The sequence below is a fragment of the Pogona vitticeps genome, chromosome 2 (assembly GCF_051106095.1).
Source record: "Pogona vitticeps strain Pit_001003342236 chromosome 2, PviZW2.1, whole genome shotgun sequence".
Classification (NCBI taxonomy): Eukaryota; Metazoa; Chordata; class Lepidosauria; order Squamata; family Agamidae; genus Pogona; species Pogona vitticeps.
Window position 1 is genome coordinate 103914001 of NC_135784.1, and position 25304 is coordinate 103939304.

Here is a 25304-nt window from a genome sequence, read left to right on the forward strand (position 1 = left end):
TGTCTTAAAAGGAAGGGAAGCATAAGCACTACCTGTTCCACCAAACAGTGTGTGGGCTGGAAAACCTTCCCTAGCACATGGCATCCCACTAAAGCACACAGTAACCTTTTAAAATCAAGAGCTGGCAAGGATCTATGGGTCACAAGCATTCTTTTTATTTAATTTAGTTTCTAGAAATGTTCTGGTTACAGATTAACTCCTTTTCTGTTCTCTTTCCTCTGTTTGGAAACATGACTTGGAAAGAAGTATAAAGGAACTGACCATAACTTTGGTGCAGGCTTATTACACATGTTATTATTATCTCTTGTCCTGAAATATTTACCCTCAGCCTTATCATGCCTCACTGAAATCATAATACAACACTCACACTTATCTGTCACAGAAAATACCAAATGAGGTAAAGAGAGTACAAGAGAAATTGTTTCTAGGCTTCCAGACATGAAAACCAAGAGGCTATTAACTTCATTTAAAGAAGATTCTAGTAATGATTGGCCGGGAGCCTCTGGAGCAGGATAGGAGGCACTTAAGCTCTTCTCCCTCCTCCCCCCCCCCCCCCGGTCATGAGCCACCCCTTGCTCAAAAATACTTGGAGTGGACACATTTTCTGATAGGACCATTAATCAGTACACTTTGATTATTAGCTGAGACATGTAATTCGTTTGGCTGTTTTGTGATAAAAAATATAGTTCACCAGTCACTTCCATTTACAATACAAACCTAATGTCAGTCACACCAGAAACCAGTAGAGGAAACAAGGATTTGTAAAAGCCACACTCCCCTTAAGCTGGTATGAGCAACCAAATACCACTCACACAGCCATACTAGTGGTCTGTGCTACTTCCTCACATATGTTATTGTCACAAATATCGAATAGATACATTCTGAAACTGTAAGGACAAGCTATCATAATACAGGACCTTAACAGGTAGAACCTAACATTTCTCTCTTAGTCTACATCTTTCACAATTCCCCAGCGAGCATGCTCGTCCTGGCTGGCTGGATTCTCAAAGCTCTCATCCAAAAGCAATGCATTTCTACATTCTGGTCTTTAACGTGTCCTTGCTTACATGACTGTCACTTCAGAACTAGGAAGCTACTTTATGCTTTTGACTTCAAACCAAAGGCTTCTGGCACATTTTAAAACTTGCCAGTAAAGCAGGATATGGAAAACTGGAAATGGAAGAAGTTACCCAAAGCTTTCCTTGAGGTCAGTTCTAAAAGAGCCAGCATGTGGCAGGTAAGGCTGTCTGAAAACAACTTCAAGAAGTGATTCATGAAATCTACAATGAACTGAAGAACTGCCCTGAATACCAAATGCCAATGGCATAGCTACCAACCTTCCACATTACTTAATTTGAGACACACAAGAGAGTAATAAATACTACAGTGTGCCACAAACGGGAGGAAATCACTTCAGTTCTATATTCTTGATTTTTGGCTCCCTATTAGAAACCAATTTGTTCCTGAAAGCTGAGTGAAATTAAATAAATTGCTTAAAAGGGCATTTGGGCACCTGGTTTATTTAAGTGTACAGAGCAGTCTCACCAGTGTGCCGCACAGCTCCTTCTAGATCGATCTTTTACCCAGCCATTACAAATCCAGACACACAATTCCAACTGGTAGACCACTAATTAAATAAACTGCAGGTTCTGAAATAATTCTGCTCAAACAGATGGCACTGAAAGCAGAAAACATAAATGATACTGCTTATGGGAAAGGCAACTGTTTTTGATAAGATAATCGTATTGTTCTATCGCCTGGCAAGGTGTGATTATGTAAGATTAATTAGGCTGCTAGGGAAACACCTGCATGGATAAGGGCACCTAATTGCAGAAAAAAAAGCCAACAGTGAAAATAATCATGATTAATAAAGCTCCTTCTTCACATTCATTAAGTAATACTTAAAAATAATTGGTAACAAAAATTGCAGGCTGAAATCTGTGCGTAAAAAGGGACTTTCTCATCTACAATGCAGACTTAACCATTGTTGCAGAAGATTCCTGGGCCTGGAAGAGCAAACAGCTGCCAGAGGAGGCTGCAGTGTGTTAGGGGAGCCAAGAAAGCTCTGAGGTGCCAAGCCCCTGGATCCAAGCCCTGCAAGACCACAAAGAACCAGGCCAGTCTCGCTGCCTGAAAGCAACTGAACCAGCACAACTGAACGAAAGAACAACACGAGTAACAGGACTTCAATGTGATGTCTGTTCTCTCCCTTAAAAGGGGATACTCCAAAAGTGCCATCATGGTAAATTTGGAAGTCATCCTGAGAGCCTCATGGCACAGCAGTTAAACTGCAATACTTCACTCAAGCCTCTGCCCATGACTCGAGTTCAATCCTAACAGGATGCAGGTAGCTGGCTCAAGGAAGACTCAGCCATTCATCCTTCGGAGGTCAGCAAATTGAATACTCAGTTCACTGGGGCGGGGGGGGGGCAAGTTGTTGTTTGCATAATTATGTTGTAAACTGCCCAAAGGATGCTCTAAGCACTATGGGGTGGTATATACATAAGTTGAAAAAACATGACAGTTGTCATCACCAGCCCCTTCCCAAACAAGGATAGTATCAAAACGCAGGCATTAGGGTGAGTTCATATCAGCAATTAGGACCACATCTTTTGTAATGTTACAGGCTCTTAATTGCTCAGTCAACAACAAACCACACTTGCAATAATATACTCTTCCCAAGAAAAGCCACTTCTGACCCTGCTACTGTGAGGATCACAACTACGTTTAGAGGGCAAAGAGAAGCTTGAGGAGGGCGGTGGACAATGTCACAGTCACTGCTACTCAGAGATTCCTCGGGGTTCAAAACTACAAGCTGTGACTTCTCTAGCTTCATTACTAGGGGATCAAATGGCACTCATGACATGGAATGTCTTTTACCATCTGTCAATGCAATATATCAGCAATTCAAATAAACAAATAGATAATAATATTTATTTCCCTTACAGAATTGCTAACTCAAGGCTATGGTTGGAGCTATTAAGGCAGAAGTGGCTTCCCTGAGGCCAACCAGTGAGCTCATGACTGAGGCAGGATTCAGATAGATCTGATCTGCCATCTTATGCATTACAGATCCTTCCATTAACAGCATGTATTAAGATTCAAGGATACCAAAAGTAGCTCCTAAGTGCAGCCTGACCCAATTTAATCTCAATCAATTTTACACTATGACAAAAATTTGCTCATTCATAAATATGATTCTGTCAACTTCAATGAAGTGTACACTCTGTTAAAGTATAATAATAGCTTTGAAGGCTATTTATCCAATTTAGAAAATTTGTATTCAGATTTAGAAGAACAAGAAGATGACGTAAAATATAATAACAACAGAATTTCCAGTGTGATTCATATATATTCGGAACAGATAAATCATGTGTGTTACATAAAAGGGCAGGCATTTTTGGATAACTAAAAACCCTATCCATTTTTAGGTCACTACAGTGGTGCCTCGCTTGACAAGGATAATTCGTTTCATTGAAATTGCCGTTAAGCGAAATCCTCGTCAAGTGAAATGAAAAACCCCACTGAAATGCATTGAAAACCGGTTCAATGCGTTCCAATGAGCTAAATACCTCAGTGTCCAGCGAAGATCCTCCATAGGGCGGCCATTTTCAGTGCCTGTAAAGCGAGGAATCCGCCCTAAAGCACAGCGGGGGAGCCATTTTGCACAGCGGGCGGCCATTTTAGAGCCGCCGATCAGCTGTTTTAGAATCATCATCTAGCGAAAAATCAGCTCCCAAAGCTGGGGACCGATCATCGTCAAGCGAAATTTCCCTATCTAAACATCGTTTTGCAATCGCTATTGTGATCACAAAAACCTCATCATAAAGCGAATTCGTCATTTAATGAGGTAATTGTTAAGCGAGGCACCGCTGTATTCTATTTGGATTCTTTAAGATAAGGTTTTGATGTCTTTTATACAGCCCTCAACATTTCATATCAAGAAATTGTAACTGCACCACATTTATCTGTAGGGGCTTCTGCCACCACTTTTCCCATATGATTTGAAGGCAAAATACCAGTATTAAAGCAAATAATTCCTCAAGAATCCATATATTTTACACAACTACATTCTTTATTTAACAGTAGTGCCAAGATGCTCCCATGATAAGATGCAGAGCAATTACTTTATTATGTAAATGAAGCCAAACTGCATCTATAAGTTGATCTCTGCCGTGCTACTTGAGAGCACCCTATTCTTACAATCATCGTCAAAGTTGTGGTGGTGGGGTTCCAACACCAAATCACGTTACTAAATTATGCTGCAGCATCTTCCATGTTCTTCTTCTTCTTCTTTTTTTATGAACTAGACAGCATCTCTAGAGATTCAGCTAATGACTCATGTTTCTGTACCTTTCATGAGCCTCCCCTGCAACATCAAACCTGTCAGCTATAGTAAGAGCCTGAATGATATTTCACATTTGTGCCAATGAAGACATGACTGTCAGTGCTGGCTTTCTGGCAGGCATTCCTGTCTGTTACACATAGAGGAAAATGTGCTCCTCCCCTGCCTGCCCCACCACCCCGTGTGTAAGCACTCCTTATATTTGTATGGGTACACACAGAAAACTCTTGATGTAAATATTTAAAAACAGAGTGATTAGATACAATATATGAAAATATAACTGCATTTATCAAGACTTCATAAGGTGTGAGGGGAACATCATCCATTTTCAGCATGTTTGATTAGCTTACATTGTTGACCAGACATCATGCTCATAGATATTATTTGGCAACCTGAGCTGCTACCATCAAATTATTTCAAGCCACAAACTAGTCCAGTTTCTGAAATTCATCAACATGAACTGCATTTTTGTTTAGACCAATAACTGTCAGTCTCAGATCTACACCATTTTCTTTTAAAATGTTATCACACACAGGTGTTTGTCTGTTTCCACCAGTCCCCAGAAGACTTATGGCACAACTATCTCCATAAAGTCAGCCTTTATAATTACCTATGTTTCCAAGGAGTCCGTTCACAATTGTGCTGTGATCTGGCTTCAGAGTATTGCTGTCTTGATTAATGAACTCGAGACTGTCTTGAAGGCTGTGTGGGTTGTGGGAGCAACCAAAAAGAAGATTCAGTCATTTGTGTTCTCATCCAGTGTTGTTTGGCTTTATGCTTGGCTGTGTCCTGCATGCCTGTTGTCCCTCTCTTATGAGGTAGGGGTTTGAACCACACGTTTCAGAGAAAGAGCAGCTAGGTAGCAGAGAACCTTTCCTCCAGCTGCAGCCAAAGCGGCTTGTGGCAAAGTTGATCCCACCCACCTCCTTCCTCACATCCCTAAATCAGAATTTCCAAAATGTATCTTGTGGTAGCTTAAAGGCTAACAAGTTTTGTCTGACGTCTGCTTTTGTGGACTGCAGCCTGCACTGATGAGTCTAAAGTGGAAGGCTGCCCTCCAGGAAAGCTTTTGTCTTTAAAGCATTGGGAAACTTTCTTCCAATTTTGCTGCAACCAACTAACACAGCTAATGGAGTCCCCACTGAGAATCCACAATTTCCAATATACTCACGTGTTTAAACTTCCATAAATGCTGCTTCCAGTTCGAGCTGTAAAAACTTTGCTTAGCATGAGTTGTGGAGGGGAGCTGTCAAAAGGAGAGAGTTCAAGTGAAAAGATATTATGATGCCATGTAACATTCTGATTTCTCTCTGAAGAATAGGCTATTTCAGGTTTACTTCACATATCAACAAGACAATACTGTATTTAGTCAACTGTAAGACTGAGAAGTATAGATGGTGCGTTTGCATATGGTGGTGTTCGCACAGGTGTGAGAGACAAAAAGAGCAGTTATGGTAGATTATAAACATGGTGCAGGCACAGAAACAGTGGCTGCACATCATGCTAGAAAATGGGAAGAAACATACACCACACTTGCCAAAAGTGAGATTCCAGAATTCAGGAAAATACTCAATTGTTCATAATCATGGTGGTGCATAATGCTTAGCTATTTCCTTTTAGCCTCTCCTGTCTATGGAAGCAGCTTCAGAGACCCACAACCAGGAACTCATCAAAAGAAAAATGCTCATTCCCAATGTGGTGCTCTCTGGATGTACTGGGTTACAATTTCTAAAATCTAATCCAACACATTCAAACTTGCCACTTCCTAACAAGCCAGGATTGGAAGTTTGCTTATGATTCCCAGTTTGTCCAGGAGTGACAAGCCAGGAGTTCTGCTTGGATGGAACGTTAAACTGCACACACAATCTGCTGGTAAGGTTCTGGTTGCTGAAACTATATCCACTGGAAAGGAGAGCCATATCAAGAGCAGACTGCATCACTGGCTCATTACCTGTGAAGAAAGAGCCAAGAATTTCCATAATGCTTTGTAATCAGAAGGCACTACACTGAGCATCTCTGTTGGGTGCATAAATGAACGTCTGTTGGCCCATGTTTATAGACCTCTACTTGCTATTGATATTACAGTACAAAGGATAGTCTTACAAGACAGTAAGCAGAAATCCAATCAGCAGAAATGTTCAACCAATATAGAACTGCAGAGGGGGGAAGAAATGGGATTGGGATTGCTACTGATGCCCACAACTTTAGTATACTAATCAGAACATCTGCCCAGATGCCTACATATATACACTGCAAAGAATACAGATGCTAAATGTGCAGTCTGTACCTAATAAAAATGGAAAGGTACATACTATGATCCAGCAAGCAAAGCCTTTGTCCACACAAGTCCTTTGCTTTACTGTTTGTGCAGGGCTAGAACATGTATTGTATGTGTCTCTGACGTTAACAAGGAATAATGAGGGAGAACTATCAGACAGAAGAAAGAAAGAAACCTTACCGAATTTGATGGATCTTTAAGGTTGAGCCCTTGTAGCTCATGGCCACAGAGCCAAACATCATCTCCCCGAGCATGTTTGCATCTGAGGAGCACCGGGAGCCCTGCAGAATATGGCAGTAATCATTACATTGCACTCATTAAGGAACGGTATAAATGGGGGAAAGATCGCTTTGACTTAATAAACCACATTACATAATCAAGAATATCTGAAATACTATCAGCAGGGGAGCACATATATCTATCTGCCAAACCATTTGAACCCTTAATCTCCGCTCTAAATAGTGGTTTGGAATTTATCATTCTGAGGCTGTTGTTTATCAAACTACTAATAATGTTTGTTCAAATGTATTTAATAATGCTTGTCTCACAAACCCTTTGGCAGTAAGCCCACATTTTGACTTTGATAGCACCACAAGCCTGTGGGCTATGGTTTCCATTTGGACATCCTTCTGCCCTTCACCCTAAACAGCTACCCAAGCAGATGGCTTTTGAGGAATGTCCCCCCTCCCCTTAAGTATCCTCCCATCCCAACACAGCCTACGGTATCTCGTTTGACAGACAAATTCCCAACAAAATCCCCCAAGTTACTAAAATAAATCTCCTGTAATATATATCCTTTAGACCAGGCTTTCCATACTCAAGCACCGATCAGAAGACTTGGACTACAATCCCCATCGTCCACGCCATTGGTTATGTGAATTGTGAGTCATGGGGCTTACTTTAGAACATGTGGGGACCACCCCACTGGGGGTGGTAGTTCTGGACGCATACAGATTTGCTAAACCTGTGAAGAATGTATGCAAAGTAATACTGAATGTATGACAAATGGTCTGCATTCCATTAATTTAATATATTCCATCTGTTTCTAATCATTAATTGGCACTTATGCATTGAAGTACTAGGGCTCAGAATTTCACACCCATTTAACACCTGGCTAATATTACTTGACACTAGGGAAATGTGTCACATCCTATAGAATAACATATACTTTCCTGATTAAGTTGTAGGCATGGGCATGTTCCAATACAAAAAACAGAAAGAATTCGGCCAGCAGTGCTTCTGGTAAGGATAAAACAAATCCAGGGGAATTATTTTTACCTAGGTCATTTTGATGTCATAACTGAAATCTGATTTTCAAATATTTGATATCTGTAATTAACATCATGATATCCGCATTCCACAGCCAAATGCTTCATATTTAGGGGGGCAAAAAGCAGATATAAAATGGAATTGCAACAATAGAATTTCCAACACAATTCATTCTTATTTGGAATAGATGGATCATACCTGCCCCCTAACAAGATGAGCATTCTTTTGACAATTAATTTCTTTTTATCAATTTTCAGTCAATGGTTCTATTTGGATCCTTTAAAACAAGATTATGATGTCTTTTAATATAGTTTTGTAATGCATTTGTATTACAAAGCCAAATGCTCAAATTATTCTTGAGAGAAAAAGTTGGAAAAGCATCTAAAGGAGCAAGTGCAACAATGTTGTATGATTTTGTTTATTCTCACTTAGACTGGATAAGCACATATTCAATCCACAATAAAGAATTAGATTTCTAGATTTCTCCGAGTGATTTTGCTCTAGGAAAGCTGGTCATGGAACATGATGGAGGACAGTTGATTGTGAACTTATTTCTAAATCATATCAAGCTCCTAGTGCAAGAGGTAAATATTGTAGAACGAGTTTGAAAGAGTGGCCATGGGGATATCAAATTCACCACCATGAAGCAGAAAGTCTAATACCAGTCACTCACATTTGACTACAACAGAAGAGACCTCCAAAACTGGGGGGGGGGGGAGAAAGACATTATTTAAAAGGAAGAGCTAAAAGGGTCAAAACTGCTCCAAAATGTTTGGAGGTTCTTTTGGGGGGAAAACTTCTTGGACATGAAACCTTGCATTAGGAAAAGGACTACCCCCTCCAATAGGACAGCAGTGAGATTAAAGAAGCAAAAGGAAGCTGTAAGTCTTCCCCCAGAGAGACAAACAAACAAGAACATAAATGCAACGTAAGTTGTCAGTAAGGCAGGTGAAAAATAATTTGAGAAGTATGTTGCTAAGCATGTTACAACAATTCCACTCCACCACCATCTTTTAAATATTGGGTTAGATCCAGCATGACTCTACTTAAGATTCTTGATTGTTTCTACATCACCTTGCAGGCATTTAATATCATTTGCATCTTCTCTGGACAACTAGAAACCTATATTTGCACCATACCGTGTTCCAATTAACTTTTTAAATGTTTTTGGTGATATTTAAATTATTCAGCAGATGTACTGCATCCTGTACTTTGCATCAGACGTTTCCATTTCTTCCAGAGTCTATTTAATTTTCACCCCCCAAAGTGCTTTCGAGAAAACAATACCAACAATACGTGCTCAGCCTCTTCAATGTTCCACAGAGAGTACTCCTAGAGGAGGGCTCATCTGTCAGATAAAGCTAACTGCATTGTGGTTTGTGAGTAAACCCTGCACAACATGGGGAGACAAATGAGGCAGCACTTTCAATTCTGGCAGTAGTAACACTGTTTTTGTTGTGTAAGAGGAAGGGAGTTCAAAGGAGCCCATGCCTCTTCCTGTTCAAACCGCCGAGCCATACTCTTCCATGATCAGGAATGAGAGATCAAAATAACTTCATTTTTTGACACATCAGTGTAGCATGAAAGCAACCTCTGTGTATGTGTGTGTGCACGCACTATGTGTGTGCGCACGTGTCAGAGAGAGAATAATTAAATGCAGCAACTAATGTATGCTTAGTAAAGCATAGAAAGGTTATGTTACATTTGACATATTAGCATCTTTGAAGCAGTACCCTAAAACAGAGAATTGCTTCACTACAAAGAATATAAAGGCTCAACTCTATTTTAGGGTGGCTTAATAGAAAACACTTGTGATCAGTGCAAGGTGAGATGCCAGAAATACATCCAGTCAGATGACTCCGGCTGCAGTGGTAGCCAAAACCAGTCCTCTTATGTAAAGTGTAACTCAAGTTCATTGAGTGTTCGTGTCATAAACTTTTAATTTGTCAGCAAGAAAAATAGATATAGTTGGATATTTCGCGAAGTGCTTCTTGTGCACTTTTTTTTTTAAAAAAAGGAAAATCCCATACCACAAGAACTTAGCAAACACTTAAAACAACCACTTGACCTTTACAGCAATAGCAGCGTTTTTTTGAGATTTCGCAACTGTAGTCAAATTTACTAATGGGATAAAACATTTCCCACCCAAATTCACAAAAACCTGTTCCTATATCTTTGGCATGAAACAATCTTTAAAAAAGTCATGTTCTGCTCTGGTTTTGATTTATTGATTACTCTTGTATCCTGCTTTTTCTCCAGATGAGTTCAATTCAGCCTATATATGTCGACCCTTCCCAGACTGAGAGATTGTGGCTGGCCCACAGTTACCCAAGTCAGAGAAAATCTGTTTTAAATCATTAACATTTCTAATGGAAATACTGAATAACTTGAAGTCTAATATGCGAAATTCCAGGCATGTAAAACTCCTGTAACATAATTGTGGCAGAAAGGCTGTTAAAGACAGATGGGCCAGTTCTTTGCAACACCAGAATTTGGTGTGATTTACTAGGCAGGGAAGCACATGTTCATAGGCTCAGGTCAAGCTACTGCCTTCTTGACTGCTCAACAGCAAAATCTAGGTGACATATCCCCTCTTTGTAGCTTTCTTTTCCCAGTACAACCCTCTTCTTTCTTATTCTGGTTAGGATCAGTTAAAGGAAAAGACATGTATATGCCATGTATTTTTGATATTTCCAGTCTTGTGAGAGCCTCTTAATAACCCACTAGCCACTATTCTTCAGGATCAACCAAGCCACCTCTAGGAACATTTCTCTTCTGCTGCTGATATTTGAAAGTTTTCCTGTCCCAAGCCCAGACAACATCAGCCATCTGTTTTCTTGGACAATCACCAAAGAATAGCTTCCGGGCTTACTCCCAGCCAAACAGCTCCAGTCACTTCCTAATAAGGTAGTGTTTTCAAACACGAAACTCAATCTACACTGTCAGAAAGTATAATATAAGTGGAAAAAAAGGAACTCTCACCTGAAATTTTGGACATTGCTCTTTTGTTTCAGAGGAAGAAGACGAAGAATTGATCGAACTGTCCAAAGAAGAGGAACTGTCTCCTCCTGGTTTGAGCTGGCAGCATTTTCCAAAGACTTTCACCTGTGCGTCACTGCAGAGTTTCTGTCAAAAAAAAAAAAAATGATATGATTGTTGCTCCATATTTACCAATGCAGCACCCATACTAATACCTGCACCTGGGGTGTAGAGAAGGCAAACAAAAAAGCTTTCTTTTAACACAAGCACTTAAGCAAGGGTGAAAAAAAGAGATCAGAACCTGAGCTCATGGGCAAAGCACGTGTTATTTGGAATATACAGGTAGCAGCTATAACCTGCCTCCTTGCCTTTAGAATTTAGAGTGAAAGTAAAGGCCCTGATCCAGATGAGGATTGCAACACAAGGAAAAGGATTCAAGTCATCTTGTGCTTGAATTCCAGCACAAAGAAGGACCTCTACCCTTCCTCTAGAGATTTCTCTTCTGGTGTTGCTTTTTAAACTGTCACTGCTAAGAGACATGCCTATAAAGCAGGGATAGGAATGTTTGTGGTTTCAAAAACCCATGAACCCTACCACTAACCAATGGTGAGCAATGTTGGGGGTTGCAGCCTGGCAATATCTGGAGAGCCACAAGTTGCCCTCCCCAGTTCTCTGTCTGTCTGTCTGTCTGTCTGTCTGTCTGTCTGTCTGTCTGTCTGTCTGTCTGTGTGTGTGTGTGTGTGTGTGTGTGTGTGTGTGTAGGTGGGCACTGCTGAGACCCACCGTTGGGAATCACTGCCCTAGAAGTTGTCAAACTGTAACTTTACTATACAGCGTGTGGGGAGATTTTATTTGACAAAATATCTATTTGGATTTCTCCCATCCTTAAAAGACGCCTCTACTGCAGATGTCCCATCAGAATAACAGCTGGGAGACTGAGAGAGATGTCTGCATCCAGCAGCATCTGTGGATAGAGAACATGGCTCTCTCCAGATAGGTGCTTCCTAACCTTGGAGCCCCACATGTTCTTCGACTAAAACTCTTTTGAAGCCTTCACGACTAGCTGTGCTGGCCAGGATTTCTAGAAACTGTAGTCCGAGACCATCTGGGGACCCACCATTGCGAACCACTGCCTTAGAAGTTGTGAGACTGTAACTTTCATTAACCAAGCCAGCATATTGCTTGATATGATGGAAACTGCAATTCAACAACATATGGAGAGCTACAAATTGCCCGTCACTGACCGTAAAGCGGCTACACAAAGCCAGCTGTAATTCTTTTTGTCCATTCTTTTATGGCTGCAACACAAGAATGTGCGCCTTCTCCTGAGAACAACCTCCCATTATGAGGGGCTGATCATTAGAGGAACAATGCTAAACTCGTGCACTGTTAAAAGTGCAAACAGCCTGATCTTTTAAAAAAAAACTTTTGGGAATATAATGGCTGAAAACATGTGAATGGCTATCATATGATTTCAGTAGGAACCCGTGAATCACAACTGCATTTTTATCTCTGACAAACGACAGTGTCTTCGGCTAGGCTCACACAGCATCATGTGATAAAACCACGCTAAATCCAGAGGGTTACAACATCTTTCACAGGCAAGTCACACTGCCGCTTTCAGCTAATGTCAAAGGCCTGTTCCGTCCTATGCAGGTTAAGCACATTAAAGGGTTTGTTTTTCTCTTTTGAAGAAAAAGAGTTTCTGCAACAATAAAATATATTCTCTGAACAAGTTCCCCAGCCTTAGCACCAGCTTCATAGCTCTACCCAGAAACTAGAGATAAGCAAGTTTCAGCTTTCTTTCTTTCTTTCTCTTTCTTTCTTTCTTTCTTTCTTTCTTTCTTTCTTTCTTTCTTTCTTTCTTTCTTTCTTTCTTTCTTTCTTTCTTACTACCTTGGTAATTCTGGGAGTGATAATCCCAAAAAAAAAAAAAAAAAAGGTTTGGGAGTCCAAAAACAAACATCTACACACTTATAGAACAAACCATCTTTAAAACTCCCTGCACAGTAGCTTTCTGTGAAGCCACTACTGGACACCACTTCCTGACTGAAATACTTGGGAAGATTATACCTTTGGCCTTTACAGTGGAATGCGATGAGCCTAAGGATCCCATGGCTACACAGAGGTCAAAGGGTCACCATCTTCTGGATGCCACCTGTCAGCAGCTTGCCAGGCAGCAAATTACCCACCAAATGCAACACTCAGACAAACCTTAGGACATGCAATTTTTAGAACCACGCAGATGTTCAAGAACAACCCGCTGGACACCTAGATTAAGTATCTGAGGTGTCTCCTATTGAGGGTTTTCTACTTGAATGTCAGTGAAATACAAGATGCAAGAAACGGCCAAATGTTATGCAACTACGTAAGGGGAACTGTCTGTCTTGTGTTCCAAGCGGAGTTTATCAAGCCACGTTACCAAAATCAAATGAGGTTACTGAAGACATAGTACATGCATAAGAAGCCTGGGATTGCTGTCCCTGAGAAGTATCTGTAAGTGCAGTAAATCAACACAGCAGGCTATCACCATCTGCTGTGCCCATCGAAGCCAGCAACAAAAGGTAAGAGTGGAACTGTATCTTAGGGTGGCTTCAAATGAAGCAGACGCTATTATTAATACTAACAATCATTTGGCAGTCAATGCAACACCATTCTTGTAACTTACATTATAACACCTAGGTGCATGAAACATATAGCACAACGTAAAGCTATGCCATGTGAAAACCAGTGTTGGGTGATAATGGATAAAGTGTCAGAACAGGACTATGGGACTTGGCTTCAAATGTCTGCACATCTTGAACATCTCACATAACTTGAAAACTAGACTAGATTCACTACAAATCAAAAATGACCTGACAACACCAAACAGCAATTCTATGATGATCCACAGGTAGCTTTAATTTATTCCATGACCATTATTAATGACAGAAGTTACAAAAGTAAGCACAGTCAACTATACTGTTTTGAAAGTGGCCTTCCCATTTTCTTGCTTTCAATTCTCCGTGGCTGCAACATAACGCTTCCATTTACTTTATTACACAAAAATAAGGAGATGCACATGCAGGCTACATACATGTAACATGCAGCACACCCACTGCACTGAACACAGTCACTTTTAGATGGGTTTGTATGTGTGTGTACAGAGGAAATTACGTGAATGAGTAAAATGACATGTGCACACCAACTCCTCTCTACTATAACTGCAGCTGAGGCAACTGTTTAAAGATTACTTCAGAGCTGACGAGAAATTAAATGGGTTGGAACAGCATCAGTTCAATCCAGTTCACTGCAGGCACGGAGGCTATGCGTGAGGGAAACTCCACTGAGAATAACAGAGGCCTGCTTACCCCCCACCCCCCTGCCCTCCTGGCTCACACATACAGACGTTGCCCTATATTCTTTCACTGCCCTATATTCCTTGACTAAGACAGGCAAGTTGCTGATGAACAGCCTCCCAAAACAGATTCTACGGGCCCACAAATGCTTATTTTAAACCCGTTTTAATGAGATCAAAAGGCAAGAGTTTAAATGTCTATCAAAACTGGCACCATATATAGTTAAAATGTGCATTAATGGTCGACAGGTCACCTTACAAATATTTCTGATATGCATAATTCATAGACTAGACCAAGGATGGGCCGGCTTCAATTTTGCACAGTCTGCTAAAACATAACACATAGACAACTTTAAATCACTGCACCCTGATGCTGTGTTTTAAATTTAAAAAGCCAACATGGAGGCTTATGATCTCCTAATAATTGACTGAAGATAAATCATCTGCATCAAATGATCCATAGGACGCCTAGAACTGCCCATCACAATACCTCCCTTATTTCAATTCCATGCCTTTTGCTGAAGATTTTGGCTCAATCCTGTAGTTTTTGTACTCTGGTATAACAAAGTATGCATAACTGAGTTACAGAAATATTACTTTCATGCTATTTTCAAAATTACTCTTCTCGTTACAAAAGCAAACTAAAAGGAGCTGTTAGTGACCAAAAAATCTCCCCAATGACCTCCCCCCCCAGCAACAATTTAGAAGTAACAGCTGAATATTACTTTTAGTTACATTTAGAAGTAATGGTGTGAACCAACTGCACAAAAGAGCACTGTTGTACCCTGATCACATCCAAAAGTCAAATATCAAAAGTAACACCACTACAGTACTAATGACACAAAGGCCAGAATCCTACTGCGGATTTACACACTTTTCTTAATGCGAGAGTAAACTGTCATTCATGAATGAGGTGCTGCTTGTGCCCCTGGGCATCCCGGTGATCAAGAGCATGCCCAAGGGTGAAACCAGCACCTTTGGTTAATGAACAGCAAATTTCCCTTTAAGATTTATGTGATTTCTCTTGCCAAATCAGACCGCTTGGTTCAGCATACTTTGCTAGAATACCATGAACCAGCAAATACTAGACAATCGACCGGAAACGGGTCAATAACCCACTGTCTAACCTCTGCCCAGCTCAACTGATACTATCAGTAGCACTGTAAGAGGTACTGCAGGAGCATAGATAACCATGCTTGCACTGGCCTCACAAATTAGAGAAGGTATTGCTTCCCTAGAAAATGACAGAAGCCAACCACAGTCATTTCTCTGTATGTACATCTCTGCTAAGTACTTGAAACAGTTTATACCACTTTAGCTGCCATGGCCCCCATCTACTGAATCATGGGAATTGTGGTTTGGGTGAGGGCTTCATCCCATTAAACTGCTGCACTGAGATCGGTGAACTGCCTCTGGAATACTTCAGACATTTAACAAGTATCCCACATGGCTCAATTGACATGGTAGTTTTCCATTTAGACAGAACTGCAGACAGAAGATACTTTGCGCTAAATTCCGCCCCTCCTCCCCCAGCTCGGGTGTGCTTTCTCGTGATTATGTGTCCCACTTACTAAGAATTTTCTGTCAACTGGGGAAAGGACATAACCCTGTTGCACATATGCCCTAAGAACTAGCCGATTCTCTAATCTCCCTGATGAACCGCTTTGTTCATCTCCAAACCTTGCACATTACCAAGCTAACAAAGCAAACGCTATATCTGAGAAAGCAAGGAGCTATAAATCATGCTGGGACATGTGGGGGGGTCAACAAGCAAAAGGGATGAATGCAGTTAACAGATGCTCTTTTCACAGCAAGAAAACATTTGTCCCACACAGTAGTTTTTTGCAAAGGGCAAAAGTATTGTGGGATGCAGGCAGTGCTTCATCTCTGCATTCACAAGAGTTATTTACCACTTTGGTTGGGAGGCGCAATCTGAATATTTCTACTTTCTAGAAAGAATGACTGTTCATCTTTCAGAAATTGTGTTCATTTATGGATCTGGTTTAGGTGTAATAATAATCCAGGATTTCAAGTTCATCATTCAGGGTTTTTGTTAATTATTTATTTATTCATTTAAAATATTTTTACCCTTTCTTCTTAAAAAGTACTCAGGGACCCATTAAAAAGCATCCATTAAAAGACAATCCTTGACAATTTGTCCAGTCGTGTCCAACTCTAGGCGGCGGTGCTCATCTCCGTTTCTAACCCACAGAGCTACCGTTTTGTGCGCAGACAATCCTCCGTGGTCACGCGGCCAGCATGACTAGACACGGAGCACTGTTTACCTTCCCACCAAGGTGGTCCCTATTTATCGACTCGCATTTTTGCATTTTGCATGCTTTCAAACCGCTTCAAAGCTAAAAACAGTAAGCGCACAGATACTAGAAAGGGTCAAATACCTCACTACAACATGATAAATAAAAACAACAGCAAAAGCACATTCAAAGCAGAAAGGCACAGCAATCAATTTAACAACCTGTCGCTGAGGGAAACCTTGCCTGAAGAGAAAAGTCTTTGCCTGCTTGCAGAAAGACTGCAAAGATGGGGCCAGCCTGGGAAGGAGTTCCAGAGACTGGGAGCAGCGACAGAGAAGGCCCTCTCACACCTGTGAAGGAGGTGGGACTAACAGAAAGGCCACTCCTGATGATCTTATCACCCAGGCCAGCTCATAATGGGAGATACGGTCTTTGAGATAACTTAGACCCAGGCCATTTAGGGCTTTAAAGGTTAGAACCAGAACTCTGAATTCCGCTTGACAATGGATCAGCAGCCAGCGGAGCTGCTGTAACAAGGGAGTGAAGTGATCCCTGTGGCCAGCCCCAGTTAGCAACTGGGCTGCTGTATTAGCAGCAGGCTTGTGCACTTGGCTTGATCACTCTGTGCTGTAAGCAGGAACATCACATATTTTCTGGCCTTAATTTGTTTACTGTTCCATGTGAGCTAGGAACACCTCTCTTTACAAATAAAACAGAGCAATAAACCAGCAATCAAATGTGGTCTATGATTCTGGCTTGTCAAGTCAAAATCCTTAGCTTGTAAATTTATCTATAAACTAACGATAAGCAGAAGATCTGTGGTTTGTTTAGCTGTTTCCACTCACAGAAGAAGCCAGATGGGAAAAAGTGAAGCCATTTCGCTGGCTTATTTGCAAGCAGCTGACTTTGGTACAAAATTTGCTCTCTGACAATGTCTATTTCAAGTCCAAATGCCTTATAAGTAATCCAAAGTATTATTATAGAATAAGAGGTAGTATATAGTATATCACCAAACACCTTCATGTTCATCTCCCACTAAAGTTACCGTTCTTGAAAAAGAAGGAGAAAAAAAATCCATTCTGGTCAGCAACAATGAAGGGGAACATCGCACAAACCCAACATCTTTCCAGTGTACAAAATAAGATGGAAAGGATGGTATTGAATAATGAAGGGCAAAGATGTCAGAACAAGAGAGACACAAACAGTAGATAGCCCTCAACCATAAAAGTCTTTTAACAATTACCTATATTCTATCATATGTTAGTTTTGCATTCACTGAGTTATTGTGGTGCCCTGAGATCTTTAACATTACTCAACCTTTGTTTCCCACAAATAAAGTATGGGATCAAACCATAACTGAGTCCCTGAACACTGGTTTTTAACCGAGTAACTTTAAAAAAATGTTTTAAATCATTCAATGTATTTTAATTACTATTATAATTTAATTGTTTTAATTATAATTTATTGTGATTTTAGAGCCACCTCACTGAGAAAAAAGCAGCCTATAAATTAAACAAACAAACAAACACAGTCATCTAGCCAAAGAGATGATTCATAAGACTACAGGGAAGGACAAACCGTGTGATAGAAAATATGAAGTATCGTGTTTCCCCGAAAATACCGTATTTTTTGCACCATAAGACGCACTTTTCCTCTCAAAACAAGTGGGGGGAGAAGTGTATGCGTCTTATGGAGCAAATACTGTCCCCTCCACGCCACCATCGCTGGCTTCCGAGGCCTCCAGAGGCCTCAGCAGGCCCCGTGGGGGCCTCCCCCCGGCACCATCGCTGGCTTCCGAGGCCTCCGGAGGCCTCAGCAGGCCCCATCGCTGGCTTCCGAGGCCTCCGGAGGCCTCAGCAGGCCCCATCGCTGGCTTCCGAGGCCTCCGAAGGCCTCAGCAGGCCCCGTGGGGGCCTCCCCCAGGCCCCATCGCTGGCTTCCGAGGCCTCCGGAGGCCTCAGCAGGCCCCATCGCTGGCTTCCGAGGCCTCCGGAGGCCTCAGCAGGCCCCGTGGGGGCCTCCCCCAGGCCCCATCGCTGGCTTCCGAGGCCTCCGGAGGCCTCAGCAGGCCCCATCGCTGGCTTCCGAGGCCTCCGGAGGCCTCAGCAGGCCCCATCGCTGGCTTCCGAGGCCTCCGGAGGCCTCAGCAGGCCCCATCGCTGGCTTCCGTGGCCTCCGGAGGCCTCAGCAGGCCCCGTGGGGGTCCCCCACCACCACCATCGCTGGCTTCTGAGGACCTCCAGGAGGCTTTCCACTGGTAAGGTGCTGCTTTTTACTTTTTTAAAAAATGTTCTGGGTGGGTTTTGTAGGGTAGATTTGGGCTGGGGGTATGTTTCTATGTTGCTTTGTGTTTTGGTACTTTTTTTGCAGTCCCAGCATGGGACTTGCTCTGTTTATTTATTTTTACTTTATTTTTTGGTATTTAAAAATTAGTTGCTGCTTTTAACTTTTTAAAAATGTTCTGGGTGGGTTTTGGAGGGTAGATTTGGGCTGGGGGGTATGTTTCTATGTTGATTTGTGTTTTGGTACTTTTTTTGCAGTCCCAGCATGGGACTTGCTCTGTTTATTTATTTTTACTTTATTTTTTGGTATTTAAAAATTAGTTGCTGCTTTTTACTTTTTAAAAATGTTCTGGGTGGGTTTTGGAGGGTAGGTTTGGGCTGGGGGGGTATGTTTCTATGTTGCTTTGTGGTTTGGTACTTTTTTTGCAGTCCCAGCATGGGACTTGCTCTGTTTATTTATTTTTACTTTATTTTTTGGTATTTAAAAATTAGTTGCTGCTTTTAACTTTTTAAAAATGTTCTGGGTGGGTTTTGGAGGGTAGATTTGGGCTGGGGGGTATGTTTCTATGTTGATTTGTGTTTTGGTACTTTTTTTGCAGTCCCAGCATGGGACTTGCTCTGTTTATTTATTTTTACTTTATTTTTTGGTATTTAAAAATTAGTTGCTGCTTTTTACTTTTTAAAAATGTTCTGGGTGGGTTTTGGAGGGTAGGTTTGAGCTGGGGGGTATGTTTCTATGTTGATTTGTGGTTTGGTACTTTTTTTGAAGTCCCAGCATGGGACTTGCTCTGTTTATTTATTTTTACTTTATTTTTTGGTATTTAAAAATTAGTTGCTGCTTTTTACTTTTTAAAAATGTTCTGGGTGGGTTTTGGAGGGTAGGTTTGGGCTGGGGGGGTATGTTTCTATGTTGCTTTGTTTTTTGGTGATTTTTTTTTTGGCAGTCCCAGTGTGGGACTTGCTCTGTTTATATATTTTTATTTTATTTTAATTTTCAGTATTTAAAAATTAAGTGCGTCTTAACGTCCGGTGCGTCTTATGGAGCGAAAAATACGGTAATTATTGCTCCAAAAATGCATTAGGGCTTATTTTCAGGGGATGTTTTATTTTTTTAATGTACAACTATCTACGTTTATTCAAATACAGTCATGTCATCTTCTGGTTGCTGCACAATGGTGGAGGGTGCGGTTTCACTTAACTAGGGCTTATTTTTGGGGTACGGTTTATATTACGAGCATCCTGAAAAACCATACTAGGGCTTATTTTCAGGTTAGGTCTTATTTTCTGGGAAACAGGGTACTAAAATGTTTGGTTAACAAGAAGAGACATTAAGAAGTGTATATTCAAGGTCTCTTACTCCACCACACAATCTCTTTTTAAATTTAGCAAAATGAATATCTCTTTGAAAGGTGACTCCCAACGCAAAGAATTTATTGTGGAAGCTCCTACCACCAAATTAAGCTTGGTCACATCTGAATACATGCATATATAATACAATCAAGTTTCACTTAATGTTGACTCACTGAAATTGATGCATCTTCATTTCTTCTCTTAGCACTGGAGTCAAATAAAACGTTTCGTCCTCTTCTTTCGCAGTCCTGGTATACAATTAGTCGGATCTGACTTGGATCAAACTCCGGTAAAGGCCAGCTTTAATAGGTGGGAGAGAAAGAGATGGAAAGATAAATAAGAAAATGGGTTTTCCGGTTACCATAATTTTTGCAACTGATGCAATGTGCATGTAATCAAATAAATAAATGCAATTAATTAATTAAATAAGTATTAATAAGTAATGCCACCCGGACAACAGAACAAAAATTTTATTCTGAGCAAAAGCCATGAAAATATTTTCTTTCCCATATTACACAGTGATATATAAGGGTGTTACTCCACTGGAAACACTAATAAATATTAAAATGATTTCTTATCAGAGGTATGTCTCACCCTTTCCAGCACACAATGCAGAGTATGATTACAATGTTTGTATTAAAAGCACATGCACTGAAATTACTATTGTTAAGGAAAAGAGACACACCAACTGAGAACAATTAAACATTTTAGAGCAAATGTTTTCAGCTTGATTAAGTTTTTTTTTTTTTAAAGGCTAATGGCTTTCCAAAAATAATTTATTGTGATCATGAGAAGATCATGACTAATCAGTTCCTGTTTCATAGACATCTCATGTACATTTAACATCACATTTCACACAGTCCACACAGAATTTTTCTTCAATGAGCCACTGAAAAGCACACCGTCTTCCTAAGGCTCTGTGATCTTTTCAGAGAAGGCCTAAGGTTGTGGTATTAAAAATGAAAGAAAAAAGAAATGTTACCGTATTTTTCCATGTATCAGGCAATACCTTTCTCTAAAATATTTAGATTAAAAATTTAGGGTCATCTTATCCACTTTCTTCAGAAGACAGTGGAGGGAGAAAATACTTTCCTCACTAGAAAGTGGAGGGGGGGAAGTAGGAATCGCTTTGATGAATCACTTTGATGATTATGCTTTCCCCCTCCACTTCCTTCCAAAGAAAGAAATTCTGTGTTAGAAAAGGGGGGGGGGGCGCATCTTATACGTGGGGACGTGTTATACATGGAAAAATAGAGCACATTTGTAGTTATTAACTTGCAATAATTTTTATTAAATTAAGAGGACTTTTTGACAAGGTCCTGACTAGTGCTGTGCAGGTGCAATTATGGTTACAGTCAATGTGGAGTGGGGGAGACTTGTGACACAGATGGAGGAAAATGTGTGAAGGGACAGAGAACAGGCCACATGGCACACACAGTTCTATCCTAAACAGAAAGGGCTCATAAAAAACATGCCCCCCTCAAAGTAAAGGAATTTCTTCACCTTGCACCTTGCTTTGTCTGCAGCAAATTATGCCCAGGGGGAGGGTGGAATGGGACAGGACCATAAAGGATATAATATGGAAACAAAGAGAAAGCCAAATGTCTAAATGTTTACTAAACAAAGCTTGGTGGCTCAAAAAAGATTTTGATAAACTCAAAGAAAAATCAAGTGTGTCTCTACGCATGTTAATAGAAGTAGAGAAAAATTACTTAAAGTGGTGAAAATGGTAACTCAAGAATTAAGAACTGCTCAACAGCGTCTTCAAGTGATTTATTTCATTTACCTGATTCCTCACAGTAAGCCACATCTCACACAGCTGCTCCCCTCTCTCCCTCACACCAGATACACATGTATGCATGTATATACATCCGTGTGAGCACATACACACTTTTGTACACATGCTCTTCATTTGCTAGTATTTTGACATTAGACTCTGACAGCTGCCTAGCAATGAAAAGCAGAAAGTGTTCGAGAACTTCAAGAACATCTGCTTATAAAAAGCGCCAAGAGCAAATTACCTGCTAACTGTAGAGTTAAATATATTTGTAAAAACCCAACTGATTACATTCAACAGCATATTCAATCAAGGTAAAATGAACCTATCTATCCACCCATCTGTGCACATATTTAAACCACTTTGAAAGGGATATGGGGTGTGCTATAAATTTATTTTACAATCACCCCAGCTAGCTATTTATAAGTCTTATCAGTGTTACATAACATGGCTCAGGTCTCCTAAGAGCCATTTTTGGCAGCTCCAAAAGAGTCTTAGGAATCCAAAGAAACCTCAGAGGACCAACCAAGGGAAGGCGTTTAGTAATTCAGTAAGACCCAAACAAGCTGGATTCCCACACATACCCATCCATGAGCTACCAGCAGGTCCTGGCAGGGAAGAGAGGTGTTAAAAATAAACTGTCAGGGTGACAGGCACTGAAGAAGAAACTACGTGCACCATTTATCAACCGATCAGACACTTCTTAAAAATGATCAAGAAATTAGGATTTCCACAAAATGTGCAAACTGCACCAAAGTTGTTTCCCGTTTCAAAGAACTGATGCTATGAATCTGTGAGAACCACAAAAACAGAAATACGCAGCATTCCATCTTACTCACTGATGGTGGAACTTGAAATAAAATCACAGCACCTGGGGCATTCTTGTTCCTTCCTACCACCACCTTTATATATATATTTCAATGTTCGGACAGCCCCTCTTTCCCCACTAGGGGCGTACAGTGTGAGTTTTCTATGTTTTGAGTAGTCCCAGAAAACCCTGGAATCCCAACCCCATCCCAAATTTATACTGTAAAAAAAAGAGAGAAAAAGAGGATTAAAGAAGTTCAAAATGTTCTTTTCTATAAACCTGTCATTTAACAAAATGCCACTGTAATAATTTTTTAAGTAATATGTTGCAAAGATATGCCAGTTTTAGCTTGAAAAGTCATGGCAAAATAAAAAGAACTCAGAATGAAGGGTGGTTGTTTTTCTTTTTCTTTTCTTTTCTTTTTTTAAGAATTAGAAGGAATTATCATTTCTACCTATATAGTTTTTTTTTCCTAAGTGGAAGATACAGAATAACTGGAACAGGTAAACAATTTTTATCTAACACTCAGGTAGGTCCTGAGTATGTTTACATTGAACTACACACAGTTGGCGTGTAGCATTAAGAAGCCCAGCAGCACAGTAAGTTTCCAATTCATTTTTCCTTCTGAGGCCATGAGAGATACGTGTGTCTGTGTGTGTGTGTCTACCACAACAACCCCAGGGCAGGCCTTCCTCCTGCATCCACTCTGTACAGTGGTGCCTTGCTTAGCGACGTTAATCGTGCAGCAAAAATCGCTGCTAAGAGATTTCATCACTAAGCGATTTTTAAAAGCCCATAGAAACGCATTGAAACCCCTTCAATGCGTTCCTATGGGCTCCTAAACTAACCTTAAGCGAAAATCCTCCATTGCGGCAGCCCTTTTCGGTGCCTCTAAAGCGAGGCAACACAGTGGGTGGCCATTTTGGAACCGCGATCAGCTGGCCGAAAATGGGGGCATTGCGAGGATCGCTTCCCCGCGATCATCGCAAACGGCCCATTTTCACCAGCTGATCGGCGGGGCCTTTGCGATGATCGCGGGGAAGCGATCCTTGCAAAGGCCCCGCCAATCAGCTGGTGAAAATGAGCCGTTTGTGATGATCGCGGGGAAGCGATCCTCGCAAAGGCCCCGCCGATCAGCTGGTGAAAATGGGCCGTTTGCGATGATCGCTTCCCCGCGATCATCGCAAAGTGAATTTTCCCCATAGGGGCCATCGCAAAGCAATCACTTTTGCGATCGCAAAAACAGCATCGCAAAGCGATTTCTTCGTTAAACGGAGCAATCGCTATTCGAGGCACCACTGTATATGAAAGGGGGAGAACAGATATAATAGGATAGAGATGATTAATTTAAAATACAGTGGTGCCTCGCAAGATGATGTTAATTCGTTCCGCAAAAATCGCTGTTAAGCAAAAACATTGTCTTGCGAAACACGTTTTCCCATTGAAATGCATTGAAAACCTGATGATCCATTCCAATGGGAACGGATTGCCATCGTAAAGCGAAAATTGCCATAGGAAACATCATTAAGCGAAACACGGTTCCCAAGTGAAGACAGCCGTCTAATGAAACAGAGACCATTAAAAGACTCGTATAGCGAAGCAAGACCAAGCTGTCAAAAACATCGTAAAGTGAAAAACAGAGACCTAAAATTTAACCGTCTTGCAAGGCAAGGTCCCTAACATCGTAAAGCGAAAATCGCCTATAGGAAACATCGTTACACGAAGCGCAAGATTGCTCCGAAAACCTCATCGTAAAGCGAATTTGTCATCATCCGAAGCAATCGTCTTGCGAGGCACCACTGTATATTATGTATGTGGTCTATCTTTCCTTTAAGGATCTCAAAACAGCATTCAGTGCCCCACCACTACCACAGTATTTTCACAACTCTGAGATATTGGTTGGCTGAAACACAGTGACTAGCATGAGACCCCCATGTCTTGGAGCTTCATGAAAAAATAGGAGTTCAAAGCTAGCCAGCAATTGCCTCCTTGCTTCTTCATCACTCACTGCATGAAGCTGGAGAAAACGGATGCCCCACTCCTGCGCAACATCGTCTCATTCCTCACTACAAAGGTCGTGTTCAACCCACCCAACTGCTTGAGGGTGGAGGTGATGGGCAAGTCATAGCACCTAAGCAGCTTCACTTGTTAGGTTGAAGAACTAGGCTACCACTGATATCAAGAACTGGCCAAGACACTTCTTCAGATGTAGCTGAATATTTGATATTTAATTTTTTTTTTCTTTTACAAGGCTAAATTGTCTGTAACTATAAGGACCAAATCATCTGAAAATCATCTATATCAATTCTCATGCCAAAAGCACTACATAGACACCGCAAACTTTATCTGGTCTTCTAGAAATGTATTGAAATGACACATCCCCAAAATCCTTCCACTCATTAAGTTCAAACAGACTGTGAACATTTGATGTCTTTCCAGAGGGTGATGTTACACATTATATGGCCAATGAAGTATATCCTCTGGACTAGAGGTAGTCAACCCCTGGTCCGTGGCCTGGTGCTGGTCCGTGGCCTGAGCTGGACCGGGCCACGAAGACAAACCTCCCACCACCACTCTGCATGCACTCCTCCCCACAGCTGCTTTGCGCACATGCACGTGTGCCA

General features: G+C 41.0%; 1 protein-coding gene across 7 annotated transcripts in view; it reads right to left on the bottom strand.

The window, feature by feature from the left end:
- The window catches only part of FNIP1 (folliculin interacting protein 1), a 99040-nt gene that overhangs the window by 26331 nt on the left and 47405 nt on the right, over positions 1-25304 (bottom strand). For 6 of the 7 annotated variants that reach the window (XR_013541884.1, XM_072990171.2, XM_072990170.2 and 3 more), the window contains exons 2-6: positions 20269-20395; positions 10875-11018; positions 6804-6904; positions 5517-5591; positions 4956-5047 (exon numbers count right to left, since the gene is read on the bottom strand). Coding sequence is in view for 6 of the 7 variants with exons in the window: in XM_072990171.2 (XP_072846272.2) it covers positions 4956-5047; positions 5517-5591; positions 6804-6904; positions 10875-11018; positions 20269-20395 (539 nt within the window). In the remaining variant the exon portion in view is untranslated. Of the gene's footprint in view, positions 1-4955; positions 5048-5516; positions 5592-6803; positions 6905-10874; positions 11019-20268; positions 20396-21881; positions 22043-25304 lie in introns of those variants that run through there. The other variant, XM_078385742.1, reaches the window with a different exon arrangement.